The 23,911-nt window shown below is 39.4% G+C and overlaps 1 protein-coding gene across 2 annotated transcripts; it reads left to right on the top strand.

The window, feature by feature from the left end:
- The first annotated feature begins 2,925 nt into the window (after positions 1-2,925).
- Positions 2,926-22,899, top strand: ZC3H7A (zinc finger CCCH-type containing 7A). 2 transcript variants are annotated; one of them, XM_009872588.1, is made up of 22 exons: positions 2,926-3,067; positions 4,205-4,244; positions 5,088-5,285; positions 5,799-5,957; positions 7,977-8,057; positions 8,144-8,185; positions 8,963-8,990; positions 9,522-9,802; positions 11,493-11,700; positions 12,627-12,691; positions 13,468-13,660; positions 15,325-15,486; positions 16,128-16,324; positions 16,576-16,673; positions 16,772-16,953; positions 17,620-17,696; positions 18,246-18,379; positions 18,778-18,883; positions 19,354-19,462; positions 20,319-20,452; positions 20,784-20,947; positions 22,267-22,899. In XM_009872588.1, the coding sequence occupies exons 1-22, from the start codon at positions 3,000-3,002 to the stop codon at positions 22,454-22,456; spliced, it is 2,916 nt and encodes a 971-aa protein (XP_009870890.1). In that variant the 5' UTR covers positions 2,926-2,999; the 3' UTR covers positions 22,457-22,899. The 2 variants fall into 2 exon arrangements, with proteins under 2 accessions (XP_009870890.1, XP_009870816.1); XM_009872514.1 differs by having other exon boundaries at positions 8,144-8,190; positions 8,965-8,990.
- Positions 22,900-23,911: the final 1,012 nt, after the last annotated feature.

Genomic DNA, 23,911 nt, shown 5'->3' with positions numbered 1-23,911 from the left:
GCTTGTGTGAAACAGCACGAGTTGAAGCCTGTGATAAAGATAAAACAGTACAAATTGTTCTTTAACTTGTTTGGGTTTAGGCAGCTTTTTTTTGTGGTTTGTTTTGCTTTTCAGTTGAGTGAGTTGAGCTTCCACTGGCCGTAGCAGCAGTTGTAGAAATACTACATTTACCACAACTGCGAGTTCTGCCTGGGACTTTAATTATTCATGCAGAGACTGCCACCTTTTTTTTTTTTTTTTAATCAGATCCCATCCTGTACTTTCCTTTCCTTCCTTTTAGTTTGTCTTCTGTGAATTGCACAAAAAGTGAAGCAACACTGTAGGCTTTGCTTTTCTAGGAATAGTTACAAGAAATAAAGTAACATTCTAACTTTTTAGTCTTATGTAATTTTTTTACATCCTGTCCCTGGAGAAGGTAAAAACCTGTTGCTAAGTACGTGGGCCTTTTTAAACTTTAAAAGTGGATGGATATCATTAAAATTCAAGATGTGGTTGGGTTTTGCCGTGTATTTAACTGAGTTGAATGTGTTTCTGGTTGCTCAAGAGCATCTAAGGATAATCTGGATGCTGTAGAGGTGCTGTCTGAAACAATTTAAAATCCTCTGTAAATTCATCAAATATTGGAGCAACGTAGCTGCGAAAGCATGTTAAGGAAAGGTAACTTTTGCCTGAGCATCTTATGCATGCCAACGACTAAGTAGGGGAAAAAGATAGAAAACTGCTTTGGATAAGAAATTAAATCACTCACATGTATTTGTCACTCACTAGCTGTTCTGTTACTTGTGATGCCAGTTTGTAACATTGCCGTTAACTTTGTTGTTGGGGCAAAATTGGATCTGCACATCCTCAAGCTTCAGTATATCATTTATCCTTTCATATTTACTCTAGAGATGATAAATAAATGCAATTGTTACTTTCATGGAGTTTGCAAGTTGTTGATGTGGAGTTTTGGGGGTGCTTAAAATGAATAGATTGAAGCTGGTCCTAATACTTGCCCAGATCTCGACATGTGCAAGCCTACCTCTGTGTTGTCAAGGTATTACGTTTTAAGTTTTTAATTCAGGGGACAGAAATATGTTTTACATCGCACACTTATCTTTGTGGGAAGGCAGGTGCTGTCTTCAGTTAGTGTGCACATTTCTTTTTCTAACTAGCCCGTGTTTGAATCCTGAAACCTGAACCATGAATGAGTAAATAAAAAATACTCAGATGCCCAATAAATTTCTTTTTTTGACGTTTGTATTTAGCTGTCTTCAGAGAGATGCTATTGTTAGTCACTAAAGCATTTCTCCTATAATTAAAGTCTTTCGTACGCGTGCCAAAAGCCCAGTATGTATTACTGACTTGCAGAACAAAAGGGGATGCGTCAAATTACTTGAAAAATACTTAGAAAAGGTGTTTGTGGCTGTTTCCTCGGGGATGAGTAGATGACTGAGTGCTGTCGGTACCTCTAAGCAAGCAGTATTTGAACAATTCATGCATATGCAGACTGATTTTTATTTTGTTTTTTAAACTTCCTGATATTAGAGGTCACAGTGGGAAGAGAGGGGAAATGGGCACCTCGGAGTGCTCCCATGGATTTGCTCGGTGACCTTAAGAAAATCGCTCAGTTTCTTACACCTCTGGTAAGAATGTGTTACCACAGGACTTACTCGTCAGGGCTTGAGGATGAGTAGAGACTTCATACGTTTGTTTAAGATTTGGAAAAGTTTGTAAACATCATTAGAGCCAAAAGCTCTTCAGATGTTTCATTATTCCAAAACATTCAGAGAGAGTAGAGTATCTTCTGCAGCCGGTTTCGGTTCTCAGTTGGGATTGTGTTGAGTTTGGGGATTATTTTGGTTTATTTGGTTCTCATTCTTCCATCACTGATTTGAAATGGTGACTTGGCGTAAAATACTGGCTTTTTTTTTAGCTTATGTTCAAGACTGACTAAAATGTACTGCATGCAGTTCAAGTTTTTCTTTTTTTGACTATAAATTCCTATAAAATACATATTTTTCTTCATAGAAGAATAAGTATTTCCTCAAGCTAAAAGCCTTTTTTTGAACGTCGGTATTTTTAGACTAAAACTTTGTCCTACTGATTGTTTTTGTAAGAATAACTCATGTTCATGTATTGTAGTTAGTCGCAACAGTGTGCAGCTGCAGAGCCATACTTCAAATAGCCTTATCTTGAAGGTTATACGGCTAATTTTAACTTGTTTAACTTGAATATCTCTAAATCCAGCAAGTGAAAGATATTTTAAAAAGTTATAATCATTGATTTGGCCTACTTCAGTTAGATTGAAATGTCGAGTTGACGATGTGGAATTAAAGTAAATCAATTTTTTGAATGAAGTAGGTAGTCTTCACTGCTGGTCGGGTTTCCGAGGTGTTCACCTTGGTCAGCTGGTAGGTATTGGTAAAGCAGTAGTATTTGCTTGTTATTGCACCTTAGCCGTTGGGTGATGATGAGAGACTCGGGAATTAGACTTAACAGTGTTTTTCTAATCGCTTTGAGTTTTATTAATAACTACCCCAGGCCCCGCGGTTGATTTCTGCTTTAACAAACACATGGAAGAAGTGTCCAACTCTGAAAGGGGCTCAGTGTGGGACCTTGGCTGGATTTAGTGTAATGCTCGCGAGCTGCCCTGGTGCTGTGGTTTAGCTTCACCGCCGTGACTGCGTTATCTAGAGTAAATAAGTGGAAACCCAAAGATAAAGCAGAAACTGGCAGAAAGGTTTTCTGTAGGAGTGTACAACTGTGTAGCTGGGCGCTGACGCAGAGAGGGGGTTGGTCCCGACCTGGAGCTTCCACCTCGATGGCTGGGGGCGCTCGGCTCTTTGCCCGGCGTCTCAGGAGCTGTGCCGCAGCATCGCCTGGGTGCGACGGGCCTGGGGAGTTGGATCCTTCTGGTCCAAACGCAAACTGCTCTACTTCACCTGCTTTAACGGCTGTTTCTCTTTCTCTCCCTTTCTGAGGAGTGGCATATCTGAAAAGTGGATGTTCAGGATAACATGTCCAATGTGTCGGAAGAGAGAAACACTAGACAGCAGGACATTAAGAAAGGACTCCAGTTTATAGAGTACGATTTTGTGGTTTTGTTCTTGAATGCATGAGAGGGGGGTTCTGGGAAAATCCTTTTAATGCCGCGGAGGGAGGAGGAGGAGGATGACCTGTGTTTCTCCTTAGACCATTTGCTAACACTACCTTGGGAATGGGGAGCAGTCTTAAAGAAGGGTCAGAACCCCTGTTTGTTCCCCAACAGAGCAGGCTGGGGCTGGGAGGGCACTCCTTTTCTGTCTTGGAGAAAACTCAGCGTTGAATTTGTTGGTGGATGGAAAAAGCTGATAGCCTGAAAATCCACCTTATACATACACCTTATACTTAACTGGGCTGCTCCTGAAGGGTTTGCTCACCACTACCTAAACGTTTCAACTCTCTGGAGCTAAAATTTACCCTAAGGAAAAATCACTTTATTAGTTAATTTTCATTTGGATCCATGCCAATTCTTCTTTAGGAGATCCTGGCTAGCTTAAAATCATTGTGGAATTTCACACTAGTTCACTGCTGGCATAAGCCATTGTTTAAAAAAACAACAACAACAAAAAAAAACAAGCCCCAGCCTTTTAAAAAATATTAAAAAATATTTAGAAAGAGATTCTCAGGTAACCTGTATGGGAAGGGAAAGGGGTCTTATTTTTCTTCCTGAAAAGTTAGAAGTAAATCCCTCTGTTCTGTGCTAGCGAAAGTCTCTTGTGTGTCGTACAAAAGAACTCTTAGAGTTCTTGTAGTGTCGTTGCTATGACTTAATTAAAACTGATGTGTTCTTTTGACACAGAGTTTGTCATTTTGTCATACTTACAAAACAGTGGCAGTTCTCCTCATGCATAACCTGTTTCTTCATGACAGAAGAGAGGAAGGAAATTGTTTTTAAATGAACAACACTGGGCTTTTAAGCTCAAAACCTTAATACATTTTGGGTAGCAGAGATAAGACTGACTGTGTAACTGTAAAAGCAAATGTGTCATTAGTAATAAGAAAACATGGTTATTTCATCAAAACTAATCTATAGCGCTTCTGCCTTGTGCAGGGCAGGCACTAGACAATATTTAAGAGATTTCCCCGTTGAAGCAAGCGAGACTGCTTTTAGTAAGAACCAGTATTCTCCAATGTAATCGTCTTTTAAGTAATAAGTACATTTTGTAATTTCTTCTTCTAGATCTACTTTGCCCTATCCAGGGACGCAAGAACAATATGAGGTAATGAAATGACACTCATGTTTCCAGACGGGTTTTTAACTTGGGCCTATCTTAAAATATTTATTCTTGGTTTTAATCGTAATTTAAATAATGAGATAGTATGAATGGTGATTTCCAGTGTCTCGATACTGGAACTGGAGGACTACTTGCGTTGTGATACGGGTATTCAGATGTTTGGATGCCTGGAATTCTCTCATTCAGATTAGCCTTTTCTCTGCTGGTGTCAAGGATTAATTCGGGGCATTCATTGGATGTTATTCGTGCATTCAGAGTGTTATTCTGAGCTAAGTTTAGAGTACAGCATGGCAAAAGTGGGATAAAAGCATCTCAGTCTCACAAATCTTCATAATATATTTTGTTTCTCTACATGTTATTTTGCATAATTACGTTTTCAGACTAATCTTTTTAGCATTTTTGTCCAATGGTAGGTGGTTTCGTTGGATTTGAGCACATATTAGATAAAAATGCAACCGTTCATATTTTTAGATTAAAAAAACGTCCTTTGCTCTCTAAAAGCAGCCTTTGTGTGCTGCTGGTTTTCCAGTTGCTATGGCTGCTGCTTGCTAAAAGAATGTATGGGACACGTATATATACATGTCTTTTTTAAGTTACTTTTACATAAGTAGTTCTAGCAGTAGTTCAGCCTCTCTTTCATTATTTATTTGTGGTGCTGAATATTAGAGATTGCTTTGGAAAAATATCAGAAGAAAAATAGTAATACAGACAAAAGTTTTGATTCCTTGAAGTTACAAATGTAACTCTTCTGTTTAAAAATGTATTTGCAAATATGGAAAATAAGCAACAAAACTGCTGTTGATAAGTGGTTTTTTTTCTTTGTTGCAGTTATTTATACGGGAGCTTGTTAGAAATCTTTTTAATGAAGGGAATGATGTATATCGAGAAGGTGATTGGAGAGGATCACTGAGTCACTATACAGAAGCTATAAACATAGCTGATTATGCTAATTCTGAAGAAATTCATGTTTCTGATGATATTTTAGAGAAGCTGCACGTGAACAGGATAGCATGTTTCTCAAATATGGTAAGCTGCGGTTTAAACTGCGTGGTTTCCCCAGAACAATGTGCTAAGAGCATGAAGACATGGAAAGACTCCTCGTGACCGAAAAGCTCTTGGTGTTGGTTTGAGAATTGACATGTTAAAAATCAACGTTTTGGCATGTTCTTTATTATCTTCTTCTTACAAGTGTAATCATTGAGATATTTTTAGTTACTAATGCTAGAATATTAACGTAAAAGAGTCATACTAGACCTGGAGGTTGCTGGAGCAGGATTTTAAGCCATTTATAGTGCTGATTGCACCCGAGTCTGCTGCTGGCTCTGTGGAATAAGACAACTCTTGCGAAAAAGCTAAATTGTCTTCATAACTAGTATTGGATTTTATATGGAGGATGGTCCTGCTTGCTTTTAGCCGCATAAATTGGTAACTTACCAAAGCCCATACATGCAGTGTGCATGTAATCTAATACAGTTTGAATTGGGTATTTCAATGACAATAGTCCTGATCGGTGCCTTTTTCCTTTTTTTCTTCTCATAGGGAATGCATGAAAAAGTTCTAGAAGACTGTGAGATAGCATTAAGATTGAATGAGAACAATTTCAGGGCTCTCTATCGGAAAGCAAAAGCTCTGAATGAACTGGGAAGGTATAAGAAGGCTTATGATGCTGTAGCAAAATGTTCTCTTGCTGTGCCGCAGGTAGGTAAATTATATATTGATGATTATTTTCAAATATTTAATGCAAACCCCATGTATCAAGACCATTGAAGGGTTTTGGTTGGTTTTGGTTTTTAATACATAAAATATCTTTTGTTCCTGTAAGAATTATTTTTTATTGTGGAAGTGAAGACTGATAGCAGAGATTATAGTCCCCAAACTCAAGTTTGTTGTGTTATTTTTCAGCAAAAGAAATAGTTGCTTTGCAGTGAGGGTCAAGCACCATAACGGTTTGTGATAAAAACTAGAGCCACTGTATTAATTGTTTAAAATTCTCTACAGCCTGAAGTATACTTGCAATGTAAAGAGGGAAAGCACTCATAATTGTCACAGAATCCCATAATTTGGGGCTCAGAAGGGAGCTCTGGAGCTCACCCAGTGCGACCCCCTGCCAGAGCAGGGTCACCCAGGGCAGGTCCCACAGGAACGTGTCCAGGCGGGTTGGAAAGTCTCCAGAGCAGGAGACTCCACACCCTCCCTGGGCAGCCTGGGCCAGGGCTCCGGCACCCCAACAGGGACAAAGTTTTTCCTGATGTTTTTGTGGCACCTCCTGTGCTCCAGCTTGCACCCGCTGCCCCTTGTCCTGTCACTGGACATCCCTGAGCAGAGCCTGGCTCCGTCCTCCTGACACTCCCCCTTGACGTATTGATAACCAGGAGTGAGGTCACCCCTCAGGCTCCTCTTCTCCAGCTGCAGAGCCCCAGCTCTGCACAATGTTGATTCCTCTGATAACTGTATTTTAGCTCCCCAGGCACTTGGTGACATTCCTACCTGAGCCTTGTCCTCCACCTGGATCACTCGCTGTGCCCCTCTCGCCTCCGCTGTCTCCGCGGGAGCACGCAGGGTGTGCTGTAACGGGAGAGGATCTGAAGACGGAGGATGTGATTTCCATGGCTCTTTGTGGCTTGTTTTGTTTTGTTGGGTTTTTTTAAAGAGTTGGAGAGCATTGAGTGCACGCCGGCAGCACTTGCAATTTAGTTTCATCCAAAATGAATCTAATCTGGCTCTCTGAGACCCTTCGTAATGCAAACTAAAATGCAGTGAGAGTATGATTCAGAGATTTCCCTTCAAAAATGCAAACGTGCTGACGGAAACTTTACATGCTTTGCTCAAAATGGGCTGATCACAGGACAGAATGCCAAGTTGCATTTTATTTATTTATTTTTGCTTTCTACATCGAAATTCCAGTGGAATGGCTGGACAGACTGTTGAGCATAGGTTTACCTCTTGGTGCAGAGAAGGTTTCAGTTGTGTTTCCAAAGAAACGAGTGGTTTATCTGCAGGTTTAACTGTGGACTTTGGATCTTCGCTATGCACCTCCAGATCTGAATGTTTTTGCTTAACGTTTATATGCCTTTATGTAAGCATTATAAATAGCTTTTTCTAGCTGCAGGACATGTTCTGAAAACTAGATCTTATCGTGACTATCCGCTTAATTTATGATAACTATAGGAAAAAGTGAAACATTATCAGATTTTTAACGCGGCTTTTCTGGTTGTATCATTACTGGCGAAATAGGAAGTCCTCATTAAATATTCAGCAGTGTTGTGTTGTAGCTGACATGATGGTAAACAGAAAGCTGGCCCTCAAGTTGTGTAAAAACAAAACAGCAAAAAAAAAAACACCCCAAACCCAACCGTCCCCTCAAAGAACAAACACTCTCCCCAAATAAACCAAAAAATACCCACCCACAAAAAATCACACTTCCCTGAACTTGTTTTGAAAAAGTCTTCACGTTATTTTAAATTCAAATGAGTGGAAGAGACCGATACCCTCTGCTTTCTGGCGCTTTTTAAATTCCAAATGTCAGCGGAATTTTGCGGGAGGGTAGCTGAGTTTTTTAGCGTTAGCTTACAGTCCGGTATGTTTGTGGGAGAAGGAAGATGCATTAGGAGACATTCCTCACGCAGGGGTCTTGCAGAATACAGACTGAGATGTAAACAGATGCCTTCGCTTGCTGACAGTGCCTGTAAACGATGACATTTTTTGCCTGTCTTTCAGGATGAAAGTGTGATTAAGCTTACCCAAGAACTAGCTCAAAAACTAGGGTTAAAAATAAGGAAAGCGTATGTAAGAGCAAAGGTAAGATTTTGCTTGAACATTTTGCGTTGAGGTTTCCCTCCCTTGCTACCAATGGTGTGTTTAATGCAAATATCTTTTCATTGCAGCCGCCCTCCTCAAATTCAGTTTCTAGCGATCTATCAACTCAGGTAATGTTTTACATGTTCCAAGTGCAAGCTGACTTTGAACTGCAGGGAATAATTGTTTTGTAGTTTCGCTATGATGAGGTGAATATAGCGCAAGTGACACTTTGAATAAGACACTGTTATTTTGGCCTTTAGGGCTCTGTTGATCTTTGTGTTCGGTTTTGCTGGATATTTATGGTTGACCATAAGACATAAGATCATCATTCAAGCTATCTTTGTAGCATAAACGTTAGCTAAAACATTAAATCCAGTGCAGTGAATGTATTTACTTTTAATGTCTTGAGGCAAGGGCGTAGTGAATGTCCTTATTTCTTTATTTTATTCACGCATTTGTCCAAATCTGACTTTCACTAGCAGCTGAACTTGCGTTTATCTTGCTGTTTGTAATGTGTCTGAATAGAGGTAATGAAGAGGACTTGGTCTTTCTGACAGCCTTTTCTTCCCGGGAATGTAGACGATTGAGCTGTAAATGAATGAGGAAATGTAGAATCAGCTCATTTAAGATGCTGTTTAGGCTCTGTCATTCCCTGAAGTATCACTCTCACTTTTGTTGGTTGGATTCAGGTTTTTAGTGATGCCGTGAGTGGATTTCAGTTGGCAAATGAGTGCTTCATCCAAAAAATTATTTGACATTTAAATTTCACTAGACTTCATAAATTTCACATTTTACAAAACCTAAATTTGAGGACTCTTTAACATTCTTAGTTTGTAAATATGTATTTGAAAATATTTAATGGCTCTTGGGCAAAGTGCTGAGAGGTATTTTTTTCTCACTTACAGAGTTCTTCTGTAGAAGATATTGAGTTAGGTGAGTCTTGTGTTACAGTACTCATGCTAAAAATCTAGATATGCCATGAATATCTCATTGTATTTGTCACGAAAATTCGTAAGAAAATTCATCCTGTCATTTGAAAGATCTGTGGTAAAAAATCTGAGCTGTTTGTCTCTAAAACTGCGTATTTAAGTGGCTGAGCAAGTTTCCTTTTGGTCTCCTCAACTTGTTGTGATTGTAGCTGCTCCTATAGTGATCTTCTCGTGGTGTCCTCTTTAACTTGGAAAAATAAGGCAAGGAGAATATGACAGATTTAGTAAAGTATCAGTTCTGTAACTTTTCCTGTCTTTTCTAGTTTGAGTAACATATAAACAGAGAGAGGTACATGTGAATTGGAAGTTAGTGGAAGTTGAAAACATTTAATGTGGTTTTGCTTAAACATTCTTCATGTTTCTCCACTGCCTCGTCCCCTCCACACTGTCAGGGCAAAAGTTAGGCAGGACAGGGAAAAGTTCTGCAGGAGGATTTGAACAAAAGTTCCAGTCATGCCCATCTTACCTGTTTCAGATTTATCCGACCAGAAGCAAGAGATGGTTTCTGCTGCCTCTTCATCAAACTTTGTTTCTGAAGTGTCTAAAGTGTCACCAGTCCCTGTACCGCCTGTACCTTCTGTTATGCCTCTTCAAGTGGAGAAGGTTTCTTTGCCTCCTGCAGTGTTGGCCAACGGAGGGAATGTTTCCTTCTCTATGCCAGAAGCGTGTTTAGATTGTGGAGACGGAGATATAATTATTGGGGAAGAACTTGATGAATTACTTGATTCTGTGCCTGATCCAGATGAAAGTGTAATGGTGAGACTTTTTTGTTTGTTGTCTTTCTCAAAAGCCTGTCCTTATAAGTAGGTTCTTGTGTTGTTATCAAGAGAGGTGGTGGTGAACTGTTACTTTTGCTAGTTACCTTGAGCTCTCTTTGTGCGTAGTCGAGTTGATTTTTTTCTCAGGTGCAGGTTCCTGCAAATACGGCTGTAAAGGACCCAGCAGAGCTCCAGGGACAACGGCGTTGGGGTTGTGTGTTGGAAAACCTGAGTGAAGTTGCTGGGGGAGGGAAACTACCTCAGAGATACTGCTGTACTGCTACCCGTACTGCCCCATGGGACCATACTACTGCCAGGAAATATTTGGAAAGTGAAGTAGACATTTGAATTCTGGGCTGGCATGAGGGTTTTTTGGTGCAAGTAAACCCTCTCAGAACCTGGGAGTGTGTTGGAGCGCTCACCCTAGAGCTGCAGAAGCTCTAGTTGAACGTTGCTCATAGCTTTGCGGCACTCGTACTTGCACCAGGGTCTTCTAGTGCATTCACCAGCACCTCTGCAATCAGGGCTTTGTCCAGATTCCCCTTGTGGATAACCAGAATAGAGCATCACGAGTTTTTAGAAGAGATTATTAGAGAAGTTTAGACAGGTGGAGAGTTGTTCTGAATTACCCCGTCGTTCCAGAGCAGGAAGAGGCTGTGAAGCACCCGGAGTTCCTCAGCTCTTAGGCAAAATGAGAGCTCTGACTGATGAGCAGAATGTCTGAGCTCATTAGCAAGGTTATTCACTCTCTGCTGTGGCCCTGCCAGTCATTTGGAGTCCTGAATATAGAAATGTGTAACAAGGCTGTGACATATTTAATTCTTCAGTTAGCTGTGATCCAAATTCCTCCTTCAGCTGTGGACACAGTTGTAAATCTTTAAATCAAACATGCTTGGGCTTCTAATTTTCTGGTTTATGCACTTTGTTTTGTAGAAAGTATTTTGGATATGTAGAAAGTAATGATTTTTAAGAGATTCTACAGAGTGTGCCGTAGTGAAAGCCAGGAGGAAACGGAGTCGTCCGCGATAGACTGCAGCCTCAGGTAGCGTAGAGCCCTGAGTGAGCTGTAGGCTCACAGCGTGGGGAACAGGGAGTTTCTCCTCGGCCTTCAGACAAGGGAGGAGCTTCTTGGTGGGACAGGGAGAAGAAGGGAGACTCCCCCGCTTGTTATGTCCTTAGCAAAGGTGCACCCAAGGATGTCGTGTTTGCCATGGCGGGAAGAGGTGATCTGGCCTTTGCAGACCATGGTATCGTCTGGTTGTGTCGGCTGATTTATTTCAAGGGTAACTCCTGCCTCTTTCCCATACTGCAAATCAAACGAGGTTCTCTTTAAATAGAAAAAAAGTCATATTGATTTCTGACTCCCCCTACCCTTCCATGTTGTCTTATGTTTTTAACGTACTTAGGAAGAAAAAAATAATCCAGATCTGTTAAAAAGTTAATAAAGTTCAGCCAGGTGAACCTTCGGAGTGGTTAACTGATGGATAATTCCCTCCTTCAGGGCACTGTGATTGCCGTAGTTCTCCAAGTGCTCTGTACAGGACGGCAGTGTGCCTTTATTGTTGATTTTCAGTAAGTTTATAAAAGCTTTGCAAAAACTTCACTAAGATAAATACTGTTGCAGATTATGTTCCCCAGAGTTCTTTTGCTCCATGTGAATGGTTTTTTTGCATTTCTTTTTTTTCCAGCAAACTACAGGAGCCAGAGGACCTCTTCCTGCAGGAAGCGTAGCTACTACTGTACCTTTCTCTGCCTCTTTGTTGGGGACGCTACCAGTTAGTGCAGGATTTGTTCCTTCACCTTCTCTTTCAGAAATCTTTTCACAGCCTTTGGCTTCTTCACTGGAAAATTTTTGTTCACCCTTAAGCACCTTTTCAATCAGTGACCCAAAAAGAGGTTAGAACTGAGTCTTACTATGTAACCCTTTATGATGAGAGCCAGTTGTGCGTGAGGCAACTGGTTTCTCTTTTTAACAAATGAGTTTTCGCAACTATGCAGTAATATTTAACACATAACCTTTCATGTGTGTTCACAGTTTTTGAGACTATTGATAATAGGTTGTACACAAGAACTTAAAAATGAAGCTTTTGTTTACCTGGGCTCTGCATCAGCATGCTCCAAGCTCCCTCTGTTCAGTTTTTCTGCATTTATTGTGCAAGTTACTTATTTCAGTAGAATAAATATAAAGAAAGAACCATGTTCCTTCAAACTTTTTAATTTTTTTTTTGACCAAAGACATTCTGCTGAAATAATTTCTGATGATTTGGCAATAAACAAGAGTTCTCAAAGGTTAATATAACTGTATACTGTGAAAAGATACCAGTACTACCTATTTGGATTCAAACTCTAGGGACTACAATTACGTAGTGAAATCAGGTGTGTGAAACAACAAGATATAAACAGGCGGTGAACTAGAAAAGATAAAGTTTTGTCTCTAATTACCAGTGTTTATAGGAGCATGCTCTCCTTAGAATGAAGCCAAGTTTGCAAAATAAAAATAGAAGAATCCTCTTAACCCTCCTTCATCTCCTCATTTTTGATAGGAATTGCTTATCTAGCTGCCCTTTTTGTAACGCACAAGTATCCCCATGTTGCTTCAGCCTGGGAAGCTTCTGCCGGTTATATTGAAGATGATTTTTCAGCCCAGATGTTTAAAAGGGCCTTTTACATAATTAGAAAAAATTAATCGTAGCAAACAAACAAAGAGAAACTTGGTGTTTGTCAAATATGCAAACTTTTGATACTTCTCAGGAATGATCAAGAATTTTTTGACAAGGATGTTTTGGGGAACTGAAATAACTGTAACTCTTTTATTCCTTTAGACCTGTCAAGTTCAACTTCTAGAGATGGAACACCAGCTCTAAGCAGCAATAATTCCCCATTGTTTGTAAGCATTTCTCATGTTTTCTTTCACGTCGGTTCAAATGTTAATACCTTAAAGGCTTAACATAGGTCTTAATTTTACAGTAGAAGTTTGTAGATTTAAAAAATCGTGCTTTTACCATTAATGCTTTTACCATTGATTCTGGCGTGGGAAACAGCTGTAGAGTAGCTCACAGCAGCAGTAACTGAACACAAGAAAAAATGTGCAAAGGCACAGATGTTTCATATAGGCAACACTGGACAGCAGCCCAATAGCCACTTTTCCATTCTGAGGAACTTGCTGTAAAATACCGTGAAGTGTATCATAACCAACCTAAGAAAGGCAAAATCTCTTAGGACCTGAGGGCCAAATGTTAAGAATCCTGGGGAACTGTCCTAGCTGAGGAGCAGAGCAGAGATCACCTGGTGTCTGAGATCCGCCTGCTCTCTGTTCTGTACCCTGCTGTGCGGTGCCAGTCGCGCTGCTGGTCACGGGTTGGGTGGGAAAGGGTGGCTTGAAGGATTTCCTGCTCATGAGTCAGGATGGAGTGAGAATTACACCGGCCAGCGCTGTTCTCCCTGTGCACGTTGGGTCTTGTTACATGCTCAGCCTGTGCTGAATTTATGGCTTTTGTAAAATCTCCGTGTCCCCTTTTAAACATGCAGTTAAATTTGTATTCTGATCTTTTCTTTTTTCATGTAGTCTTTCTTAGGCTTTGAAAGAATAACTTTAGGAGATTAAATTTTAATTGTAGATAAATAAATCGCGTGGTTTGAGTAAAATACGCTTTCTTCCAACAGATAAATGGCCCTAGTAGTTTGTTCGGGTCAGAAAATTACATGGGAATTGCAGGCCAAACCAGAAATGACTTTTCAAATGTTTTTAGCAGTGCCACTGCTAATATACCTGTATCTTCAGCACTTGCGGGAAGAAACCCATTAGAAGGCACGCATGAGCTAAGACAGGCCTGCCAGTTATGTTTTGTCAAAAAAGGTAAGAGGCTTTTGGACTCGCTTGAGTTGATTTTTAGAAAAATTAAAAGCATAAATTCAAAATTTTAGTGGTCATAAGTTAAAACGATGTTGGCTTCTAAACAGTGTTAATCCTGACTTGTTCTTTGCAGATGTTGTCTGATCTTATGATTAAGGAACTGGCAAAATGTTTCAGCAACTATTTTATCTGCTTTCTTCTTGTCTGTCTTTCTTGTCCTGATAGATTCTTGATTCCTAAAACCGCCACAATTCACCACACACTTTCCGCAACCTGTAGATTTCCTGTGTAAGGTCGTTCACGTTCTGTATTCACTCTCCTCCCAACCCCCAGGGTTCTGTGAAGAATGACACCTTTGCTCAAGACTAAAAAAAACTTGCAATACTCTCTCTGATTGGCCATGGGGAATTGAACTGCAGTTCAAAGTACCTGGTAACCTTCACATCCCATCTGTTTTATTGTTCTTTCAAACTAATTCTAAATCATAATCCTGAGGCTTCCGGACCTTAGTAATAATTAACTCCACTGTATTGACTCAAAAGATCTTAACCACTGTAGGGCTTTAATAGGACTAATCTTGTAGGCCTGAGCTGTTGCTGTTAAACGGAGGCACTTTCTAGAGGCAATAGCTTTTGTTAAGACTAATCTTAAAAGCAAGACTTGTGTTTCGAGTTCTAGGCGTCACTGATATTGATATACTAATAAAGAGTCGTACCGAGACGTTTAGGGGATAACTATTGTAGTTTTAAGAACTTTTGTAGTAGTTGAAGAATACGTTCACGAGAAAAATCCATTCAGTGATGTCTGAAAACCCATGGAAAACGTTCTGTTAAAAGCAAGAGCTATATTGGCAGAAGTACTTAGCATGTTCCTAGCTTCACTTTTTGGATCAGAACATCTATTTCTTCTGCTTCTTTGCATCTCTATCAAAAGTTTCTCCTGCTTTTGCTACCTACTTTTGAAATTGAACCGTTCCATCGGCTTCTTGTCCAGGGAAACTGGGTCACACTCTTGTTTCTGTAGTCCCTTAAATAGCAAAATTCACTGAGCATTGCTCATGTTCAGACTCTCTCCCTGATTTCTCCTTTTTCACTTTGGTGTCATCCTCAAGACAGAATTTAAAACTGGGCATATTTTTGTTTCCAAAATTACAAATTTCTTGGGATCAGCTTGTGTATTTTGGCCCTGGTGTACTTCTTACCTACTGTATTTGTCTCTGAACACGGTAATCGTTCTAATACAATAAAATTTGAAGGTTAAGAGAGCCATTTACTGATCCTTGCGATTCTTCCGCATTTACTTATTATAAAGGGGCAATCTGAGTTTTAGCTCAGTCTCATGAAAATGTGTACTTTGGAAATGAAGAAAACCACAGCAATTTGTTGCTGTCCTAAGTAATCTTAAGGTTGTAACGCAGCTTCCCTCCCGAAGTAACTTGTGATTTTTCTTTTTCTTGCCAAGACTGGTCCTTCTGTAAGTATTTTTCCTATTGTGCTCAACACGGCTGTTAATGACTTTTGGCTCTCCAGAGTTGCTGGTGCAAGTAGGAATTCTATACAGCGCATTCGTATACTTTGCTTTTGGGCTTATGTGGCGTCTGTGTATGAACACGTTCAAAGTGTGCTGCAATTTATGCAAATAGAAGCAATTTTCTGCGATTGTTTCAGGTCCTAAATTATTGGATTACGCTTACCATCCCAGTTTAGAGCATAAATGTAAGAAGGATATTCTAATCGGCAGAATAAAAAACTCTGAAGATAAATCATGGAAAAAAATACGGCCAAGACCAACAAAGACACAGTATGTGGGACCATATTATATATGTAAAGGTACGTGTTACAGATAGTAAAACCTTAATGCCTACACTCCAAGTAATATAGTTCAGCTTTGCTGCAGTGGAGTATAGAATGAGTTTTATTCTTGCTCATGGGAGGTGGAGAAGGATGTTCACTGGGTTGTTTGTATTTTCAAAGGCCATAAGGAGAGCCATATTTTTACCATTAATGTGATGATTTAGAGAACACGCGCTGTGCTTCATCGTGACTAACTTGCCTTTGGAGTGCTGGGCTACTACTGTCCAAAACAACAAGAAAGCATTGTTATAAGCAAGATGGCTTGAGGATTAATAAACAGGTGTAGTTAAGGGCTTGGAACAAGGTGATCTTTAAGGTCCCTTCCAACCCTGATAATTCTATGATTGCAAAGGGCATGCTGCGTTCTCAGCATCGTTGCCTCAGGCTAGAAAAGGAGAGTTGGTGGAGGTGCGCATCAGCCTTCCCGAGGAGTCCTGTATTTTCGCCAAATCATTCAGCATAAGGTTTTGCTTCTCTCTGCTTGATGTAAGTGACCCGTTTACAACAGACGTCGCTTATTGATTAAAAACATTTGAAATTGAGATTGTGGAAGTTTTAAATGAATTTACAGCAGCAGTTGTGTAAAAGCAGTGTGGTATTCAACGGTTCCCTTTTAGATGTTGCTGCTGAAGAGGAATGCAGATATCCCGGCCATTGCACGTTCGCGTATTGCCAAGAGGAGATCGATGTGTGGACGCTGGAGCGCAAAGGGGCCTTTAGTCGAGAAGCTCTTTTTGGAGGAAATGGAAAGATCAACTTGACTGTCTCCCGACTCCTTCAAGAACATCATGGATTATTTATGTTTCTTTGTGAGGTGCTGCTTTATTTCTAATGATACAGTAAAAATGATAGTAGATAGTAAAACTCCCTGGAAGGGTATGATTTGGTTCATTCGTGAGTATTTTGTAAATTTTGAAATGCACGGTCCATAATAGTCTAGCTAACTTTAGATTAGAGACTAGTTGAAGTCTCTGTTAAAATCTTTAAGGTAAGGTATGTTTTGAAATGTATAATTTTAAATGTATAAAATACATACTCTATAATGACCTGGTTTTTGTATTCCAGAAATGTTTTGATCATAAACCCAGAATAATAAGCAAGAGGAACAAGGATAACTCCTCTTCCTGTTCTCACCCTGCTATGCATGACTTCGAAGATAATAAGTATGTCTGAAATACCATCTCCTGTGAGATCCTGTGGTTTTTTACACATGAACAAAATCAGTTTAAGGAATATCTAAAATTGACTGTTCTCGAAACAGGTGCCTTGTCCACAGTTTGCGAGAAACTATGGTGAAATATTCCAAAATTCGCCCTTTTCAAGTTCGGTGTCAGCTTGACCTGTGCAGACATGAGGTGCATTATGGCTGCTTACGAGAGGATAAATGCTTATATGCTCACAGCCTGGTGGAGCTTAAAGTCTGGATAATGCAAAAGGAAACAGGTATGTTTGGCAAAATGTCGCTTTACTCTTCATCCTAATGTCCTTTCTTCCTTGTTTCAACTCCCTTCTGAAATTACCGATTTGGGACCGGTGCACTGACTTGGAATTTGCTGGAGTCTTTCGTACAACACATTTAAGAAACAGTAATGCAAATACTATGAAAAGCATCGAGTAGGCTATGACTAGCTATTCAAAATCAGCAAGTTTTTGTTATAATAAAAAAATTTCAAAACTGCTCGTTAGGATCAAGCAAACAGTAAAGCCAAGTCAAACTAGGTTTCTTTTTATTTAAACCTTGAAAGTTAGAAGATCTTGATAAAATTCCTTTTTCACAGAGCACTGAAAGAAAAGCTTAAATATTTTATTTGTGCTGCTGTTTCCCTCTATTCCCCAGTACCAGAATCAATTTTTTCCACAGTTAAATTTTTCTTCTGGCTTAGTGCCGTCCTGATACTTTAATGAGCCAGAAAATAAATCTTTTCAGTTTGCTACTTTAGTTCTCATGGTGTGACATAGTGACGTTTATCTCACATGGAGTGTGTATGCATTCAATATATAAGAAGAAAAATAGGGAAAAGCTTTGAAGTTCAGTAGCATTCCCGTTTGAGAATGTTTGTAATTCTATAACAGTCCTAACTGCTCAAGAACTTTTCCCTTCCTTTCAAGGTATTTCACATGATACTATTGTTCAAGAATCAAAGAAATACTGGCAGAACATGGAGGCTAGTGCACATAGATCACAGGTATTTTCATTTTCCCAGTAATCTAATTCTACAGTGACTGTGATAATTCTTTTTCTATGCCTCTGTTTAATGTAGCTTATTTTAGAAGGGACTTTTTAAATGCTCTCTCTAATCTCCTTCACTGTAGGCTTTCTTCGGCTTGCTCCACTTTACACTTTGCCTGCTTTGCTTCTACGTAATTCCTTTTGTACTTCGTTTACTCTGTCATAGGCAGAACATAGAACGTAAATATAATTTCAGTGTCAACTGCCATAGGGCAATTAATTGTCTTTTCAATATGCAGGGCTTGTGTGTGTTTAGTTTGTATACATTACCGCAGCTTTTGGTACGCATACTTAAATCAGAAATAAGCTCAATAAAAATGAATTTGTTAAGAAATGTGTAGTTTGAAATCAGAAGATAAACTACTACAAGGGCTGTGGTGTAACGTCTGCTTCCGGACACGCGTCGTAAACTTTTGTTGCAGGGGGTAATTCATAATGATGTATGGATTTCTTTGCAGATACAAAATACCTTTTATTGTTGTTGTTGTTATTTTTTTGACTTAAGATCCTTGGGAACCAAATGAAATATGGGTCACTTAATCTGAAGATGAAGTTTGTTTGTGGTCAGTGCTGGAGAAACGGACAAGTTAATGAGCCAGACAGAAACAAAAAGTACTGTAGTGCAAAGGCAAGACACCCGTAAGTAAGACCAAGCTGTCCGATTTTTACTGGTTTGTCAGCCCTTTGAAACCTCTTTTGGGAAACTGTTACTGCTCAGGAAAGAGTCATACAAGGAATTAAAAAAAAACCCCAAACCAAACCCCCACAAAATACATATCAAAGCAAAACACAGCCATCTCATATTTGGGAATGAGAAGCACTAGTGGCTGTTTGCTTAGGGGGTTGTGTTTTGGTTTGGGTATTTTTTAATTATCAGTTGTGCTAAAGTTTCAGTAGAATTTAGTTAAACCTCAAATACGTGGCGGAAGCTTTATAAAGGACCTTTCCGGACTATCCTCGTTCTGCTTCTGGGTACACAATTGTGATTTTATTTTTTTAAATACGATTTTCTTTCGTTGAATGCGTCTGCTTTTTAGATGGACCAAAGATCGCCGTGTGGTGCTCGTAATGTCTAACGAACGTAAGAAGTGGATGACCATTCGTCCTCTTCCTGCAAAGAAACAAGTGCCTCTGCAATTTGATGTACGTGAACCTAAAACTTCTAGTTAAGAAAGTTGGGTAGCTGGAAAATACTTCAGTTCTGCAGAAATTCCTGTGGGAATTCAGCCTTAGAAAAGCACTAATCTCGCATGTTATTCCTGAAGCCCTTTGTCATCAATGGAAAATAATAACTTTAAAGTGATTTAATGAAGTTTGTACTATTTCCAGTAAATATTTCAGAAATAGTTTAAACATATTTGCAGTCTGGTAATGTGGCAGGAGGCAAAAAACAGTCATAGGACTTGCTTCCAGCAGTTGGCTTTTTCTTACTACAATATACGAGTATTTTATTTTATAAAATAAGTGTGATTTTATTTTTCATGTGATATAAATGTCTGATTCGGAGGGGAAATATGAACCAAGACTGAAAAAAAAAGAAAAAACAAAGCCATTTTCTACTGTCATCCATTTTACTTCATATTCATCAGGATTTCTTTTAATTCACATTCTAGTTGTGCAATCATATTGCTTCAGGCAAGAAATGTCAATATGATGGAAACTGCTCATTTGCTCACAGTCCTGAGGAAAGAGAGATGTGGACCTATATGAAGGAGAACAGCAGTAAGTAGAAGAGTAAAGAAGAGTAAACCTGACTGTTCTGCTTTTCATTCTTACTAGGTCTTAACCCACTTTCTTTCCCTGTCTTTTGTAGTAAACCTCGCAGGTGCTGCCTTTTTTTTGGTTTGTTTTTTTGAATAAGCCCAGACTGGGTATTCGAAAGCAGTATTAAATAAAAATAGCTATATTGTATTTTTGTTGCTTGAGGTGTTTTTTAGCAAAAAGTAATTTGCATCAGTATTTTTAGATGTCTTAGAACTAGTCTATTGATCCGTGGGGCAATATTGTTTGGTGTTTATACTGTGCATTGCCACGTGCACACAGAGGATCGTGCTGAGAACACGGGGAGCAAGCTGTTCGTGGAAGAGTTTCCCCCTCCTCTGGTGTGTTTACTGAGAATTGCTACTCGCGCTCTGTCGTTGACTTGTTGTCCCGTTACAGTAGCACTGGGGAGAAATAATCAAAAATCAGCAGTAATAAGCGACATAAATTATAATATCACGGTCTGCAAGAAAGCAGACTAAGCTTACTAAAACTAAGCACGCTCTGTGTTAGTGCTTCCAAGTTCAGATGGCGATGCAGAGCGGCACAGCTGTTCGGTGCGTTGGGTGCCTGCTGAGAGCGGCGTAACGCGCGCCCTTCCCCGAGGTGGGCACGGCCGGGGCTTGGCAGCCAGCCGGAGATTCACCTTGCTCTTGGCAACGAACCTCGAGGTTGCGTAACCATCCACCTTGTGTCTTTCCTTTTTTCTTCTTGCAGTAGGTGGGGACTGAATTATGTTTGCACACTCAGTTTATCTAGGGATCTCAAACTCTTGCCTTAATTGCTAATTACTTATTTTAGCTTCTGCTCTCATTAGTTCAAGACTTGGAGCAGTTGTATGACATATGGCTAAAAAGTCAAAAAACTGAAAAAGGAGACGATACAGCTGCTCAGGCAAACAAAGAAAATGGGAAGCAAATTCACATGCCGACTGACTATGCCGAAGTTACAGTAAGTAATCATGGGTATAATTCTAAATTCAGACGTGGGAGTTGGTTGGTTTTTGTTCCTGGTCAATAACATATTTTCATGGTGCTTCCTTAGCTCATAGCTAGCTCTGCCAAATGCAAACTTTCACTGACACTGTAACGCAGTTCTTCTTAATCATCTAAAGCTCATGGAAATCATGACCTTCAGGTGATTGTTTAAATAACTGTATCTGCCCGGGTAACCAACAATTTGCAGACCAACATAAAGAAAACGTTTGCAGTGTACTAGGAGTAGTTCTGTGCTTAGAGAATTGAATTCTCAGTGTTTTGTTTTCAAATTCCCTGTAAAACAGGTGGATTTTCACTGTTGGATGTGTGGGAAGAACTGTAATAGTGAGAAGCAGTGGCAGGGTCACATTTCTTCTGAAAAGCATAAAGAGAAGGTTTTCCACACCGAGGACGACCAAAACTGCTGGCAGTATCGCTTTCCAACCGGATATTTTAGCATTTGTGATAGGTATGTGTGCTTCAAGATGTCAAAAATGCTGAAAAATGACAGTGGATAGTGTAAATAATTAAGGTGGTTATCAGTTTCGACAATGTTTCTAATATTTATTGCTTTGCATGCATCTTTCAACAAGAAATTAAGTAATGAGCAGGATTTTAACATGTACTGTTAGAACTCGGGGAGTGCCGTGGTCCTGCTGGTGGAACCAGATGAATGCTTGTGTGAGGGCAGTAAAGGGTTGCAGGATTATTGCTGCTGCGTGAAATACTGTTGGTATTTTTAAAAGTTGACTTAGGCGTCTGCATTTTAATTACTTGTGGAACACAAGAACAGGACTTAGCTGGACAGTGACACTGGAGCTTTTAAGGCCGCTGGAAATGTTGTTACCGTCAAGCCAAACGTGTAAAGATCAAGTATTTGTGACTGGAAATCGTTTATGAATGTGTGGAAGAGAACTTCCAACATGTTGGTTTCCCCAACAGGAGTTGTATGTTTTCCTGCTCCCTTTAATTCTGAAGTGCAGCCTGTTTGCCTGACTGCAGTAGGGTTTTTTTCGTACATCTCTTGAAAGTTCTTTCCACTGTTGGAGGATTTGTGGAAGACTAAAAGATTTTGGAATCTGTGTTCTGGAGCTAAAGATTTAATAGCTACCTTTGCTGCTCTATTTCGAGAAAGCTTTTGGATGTTTTGGAGACCTTGAGAAATTGCACAGCCTATAAAGCAAGTTATATTTTGTTTGGTGTCTTTGCATGGAAGCTTGCATGCTTCCTTTACTAATGTTTTTAATACTAATTTTTATAATAATATCCTTTTTTCATTTGACAGTTTGAACACTGAACAGAACTCAGATATCCTGTATAAAGTGAATATAAACTGGCGTGCTTATAACTTAATACAAAACATTCGAGGAGTAAATAGATTCTTAAGTCATACTGAGTACTGAAACCCCAAATTTAGTGAACAGGGTAATTAATTAGTTTAGTTCTTTGGCTTAGTGAGTAAAATGATAAGCTATTCATTTAGCTGGTAATTTGACCTGATGAAATTAAAGGGGTTTTTTAAATGATGCTGTAAAGAAGGGGCATGAGGAACAGGAAGAAAAGAGCTGTCTCTTGTCCTCTATAATTGTTTGACATCTGGAAAAGAAAAATATGATCAAATGCTAAAGAGCATTATTATCATCTTAACTTAAATACTTTTCAAATTATTACCTTTTTTTATCCTTAGTATTTTAGTATATTTGAAAAACATGACCAGAAGACAATACCTAGATACAATAGTGATCGTGATAACTCTGTGAAAACGCTATTCGAAATCTGTCTTGACAGATATATGGCTGGTACTTGTACTGAAGGAAACAACTGTAAATTTGCCCATGGAAATGCTGAACTCCGGGAATGGGAAGAACGACGACAAGTTTTAAGAATGAAGCTCAGCAAAGCAAGAAAAGACCACTTGATTGCTCCCAGTGATAATGACTTTGGAAAATATAGTTTTTTGTTTAAAGATTTAAACTAATACTGAGATGACACATACATGTTATCAGCTGGAAGCATAAACCAGAAAATTTGACAATAATCAAAAGCATGTGACAGAAAAGCTGCAGGTTTTCTGCTTTTATTGGCGTATATTGTTCCTCCTGAACAGCAAAATATAGTAGATTTAGGGGGATTGAGCAGACCTGTCGGTGCTCTCATGAAACAGAGTGGTGATTAAAAAAATCTGAAGTATTACATGCTTACTCACCTTCTGTTGGACAGAAAGTTAGGAAATAGAAGTGGGGGAAGAGGGGTTGTAATATCTAGGAAGCCCCCTAGTACCAGTCCTTCAGCTGAAAAACTTTAAGGTTTCAAGGTTTTATAAAACAGTGTGTTACGGGCTACGAAGAAAATGACAGATGAAAATTCTTCAGATCTTTTAATGGAGAGGATTTGTTTAAAACAAAGTTTGCTACTTATCTATATGTAGGTTGCTAAAAAGGATTTTCTTATTAAAGATTTTAAACAAAATAACCATTTAACTGCAATATATGTTGAATGGGTATTTTTTCTCTATTTGTATGTTTCCATATAATTTACTGAAAAAGGATCTTGGGAGGAAAAAAAACGTATTCATTTTTGAAAATGAAGTAGTTAAAATTCTGTTTCTTGGTCTTTGCTGTTTAAATGATGATTTTGGAAGATTACACTTGTATGTCAGTATTGTGTATTATTGTATGGACTAATGTTGCCTGTAATAAAGAGACCTTTACACAAAGCTGTTTTCTGCATGTAGCCTCTCCAGGATTGAGATTTTGTAAAAACAAACAACGATTTGCCTATTAGCGAAAGCTTGAGCACCTGTAGCTAAAACTTTAGTTGGTATTTGTGTCTCCAGCTACTCGTTTGCAGTTTTCTGTATTGTCACCAGCTCATCACATCATTAAAGTAACAAAAACGGCCAACTAACTTGTGAAGTAGAGAAACGTGTTGGAGCTGTGTGGGGCCTGGGCACGTTCTCAGCCTTCTGTGTGGAGCTGCGAGGGGGCTGCTCCTGCAGAGGAGAAGGAAATCCATTGCGGGGCTGAGGCGGCTTCTGCCTCCCCCCACCGGGGCTTTACAGCTGCTGGAGCTTCTCCTGTGTTTTGGCTTTTCTGGACATTGTGCTTTCAGTTTTCTTTGTGCGTTCACTTAATTTTTAATTTTTTTTAAACTAAGCTTGTCACTCGTTCATTTGAAATAGCTAAAGCTACGTTTCTTCCCCATGACTTACTTTTCCCTCCTCTCAAGAATATTTTTCTGTGTTACTGGCTGACCTTGTTCTAACTAGAAGAGCTTTAAGAATGATTTCAGTAGTTCGACTGTAGTCCCTGGCCATACGTCGTGTCTGTGAAGAGTGTTGAACCAAAGCCCAGCGGTGCCCGTGTGCAGCGAGTTCCTGCCAGGCCTGGGCCTCGCATCCCCTTCCCTCCTCAGAGCAGAAGCACAAGTGGCA

This window comes from Apaloderma vittatum, unplaced genomic scaffold (assembly GCF_000703405.1).
Source record: "Apaloderma vittatum isolate BGI_N311 unplaced genomic scaffold, ASM70340v1 scaffold11490, whole genome shotgun sequence".
NCBI classification, from domain to species: Eukaryota; Metazoa; Chordata; class Aves; order Trogoniformes; family Trogonidae; genus Apaloderma; species Apaloderma vittatum.
Note: the sequence above shows the minus strand (reverse complement) of the source record. Positions and strands in the feature narration are given on the sequence as shown.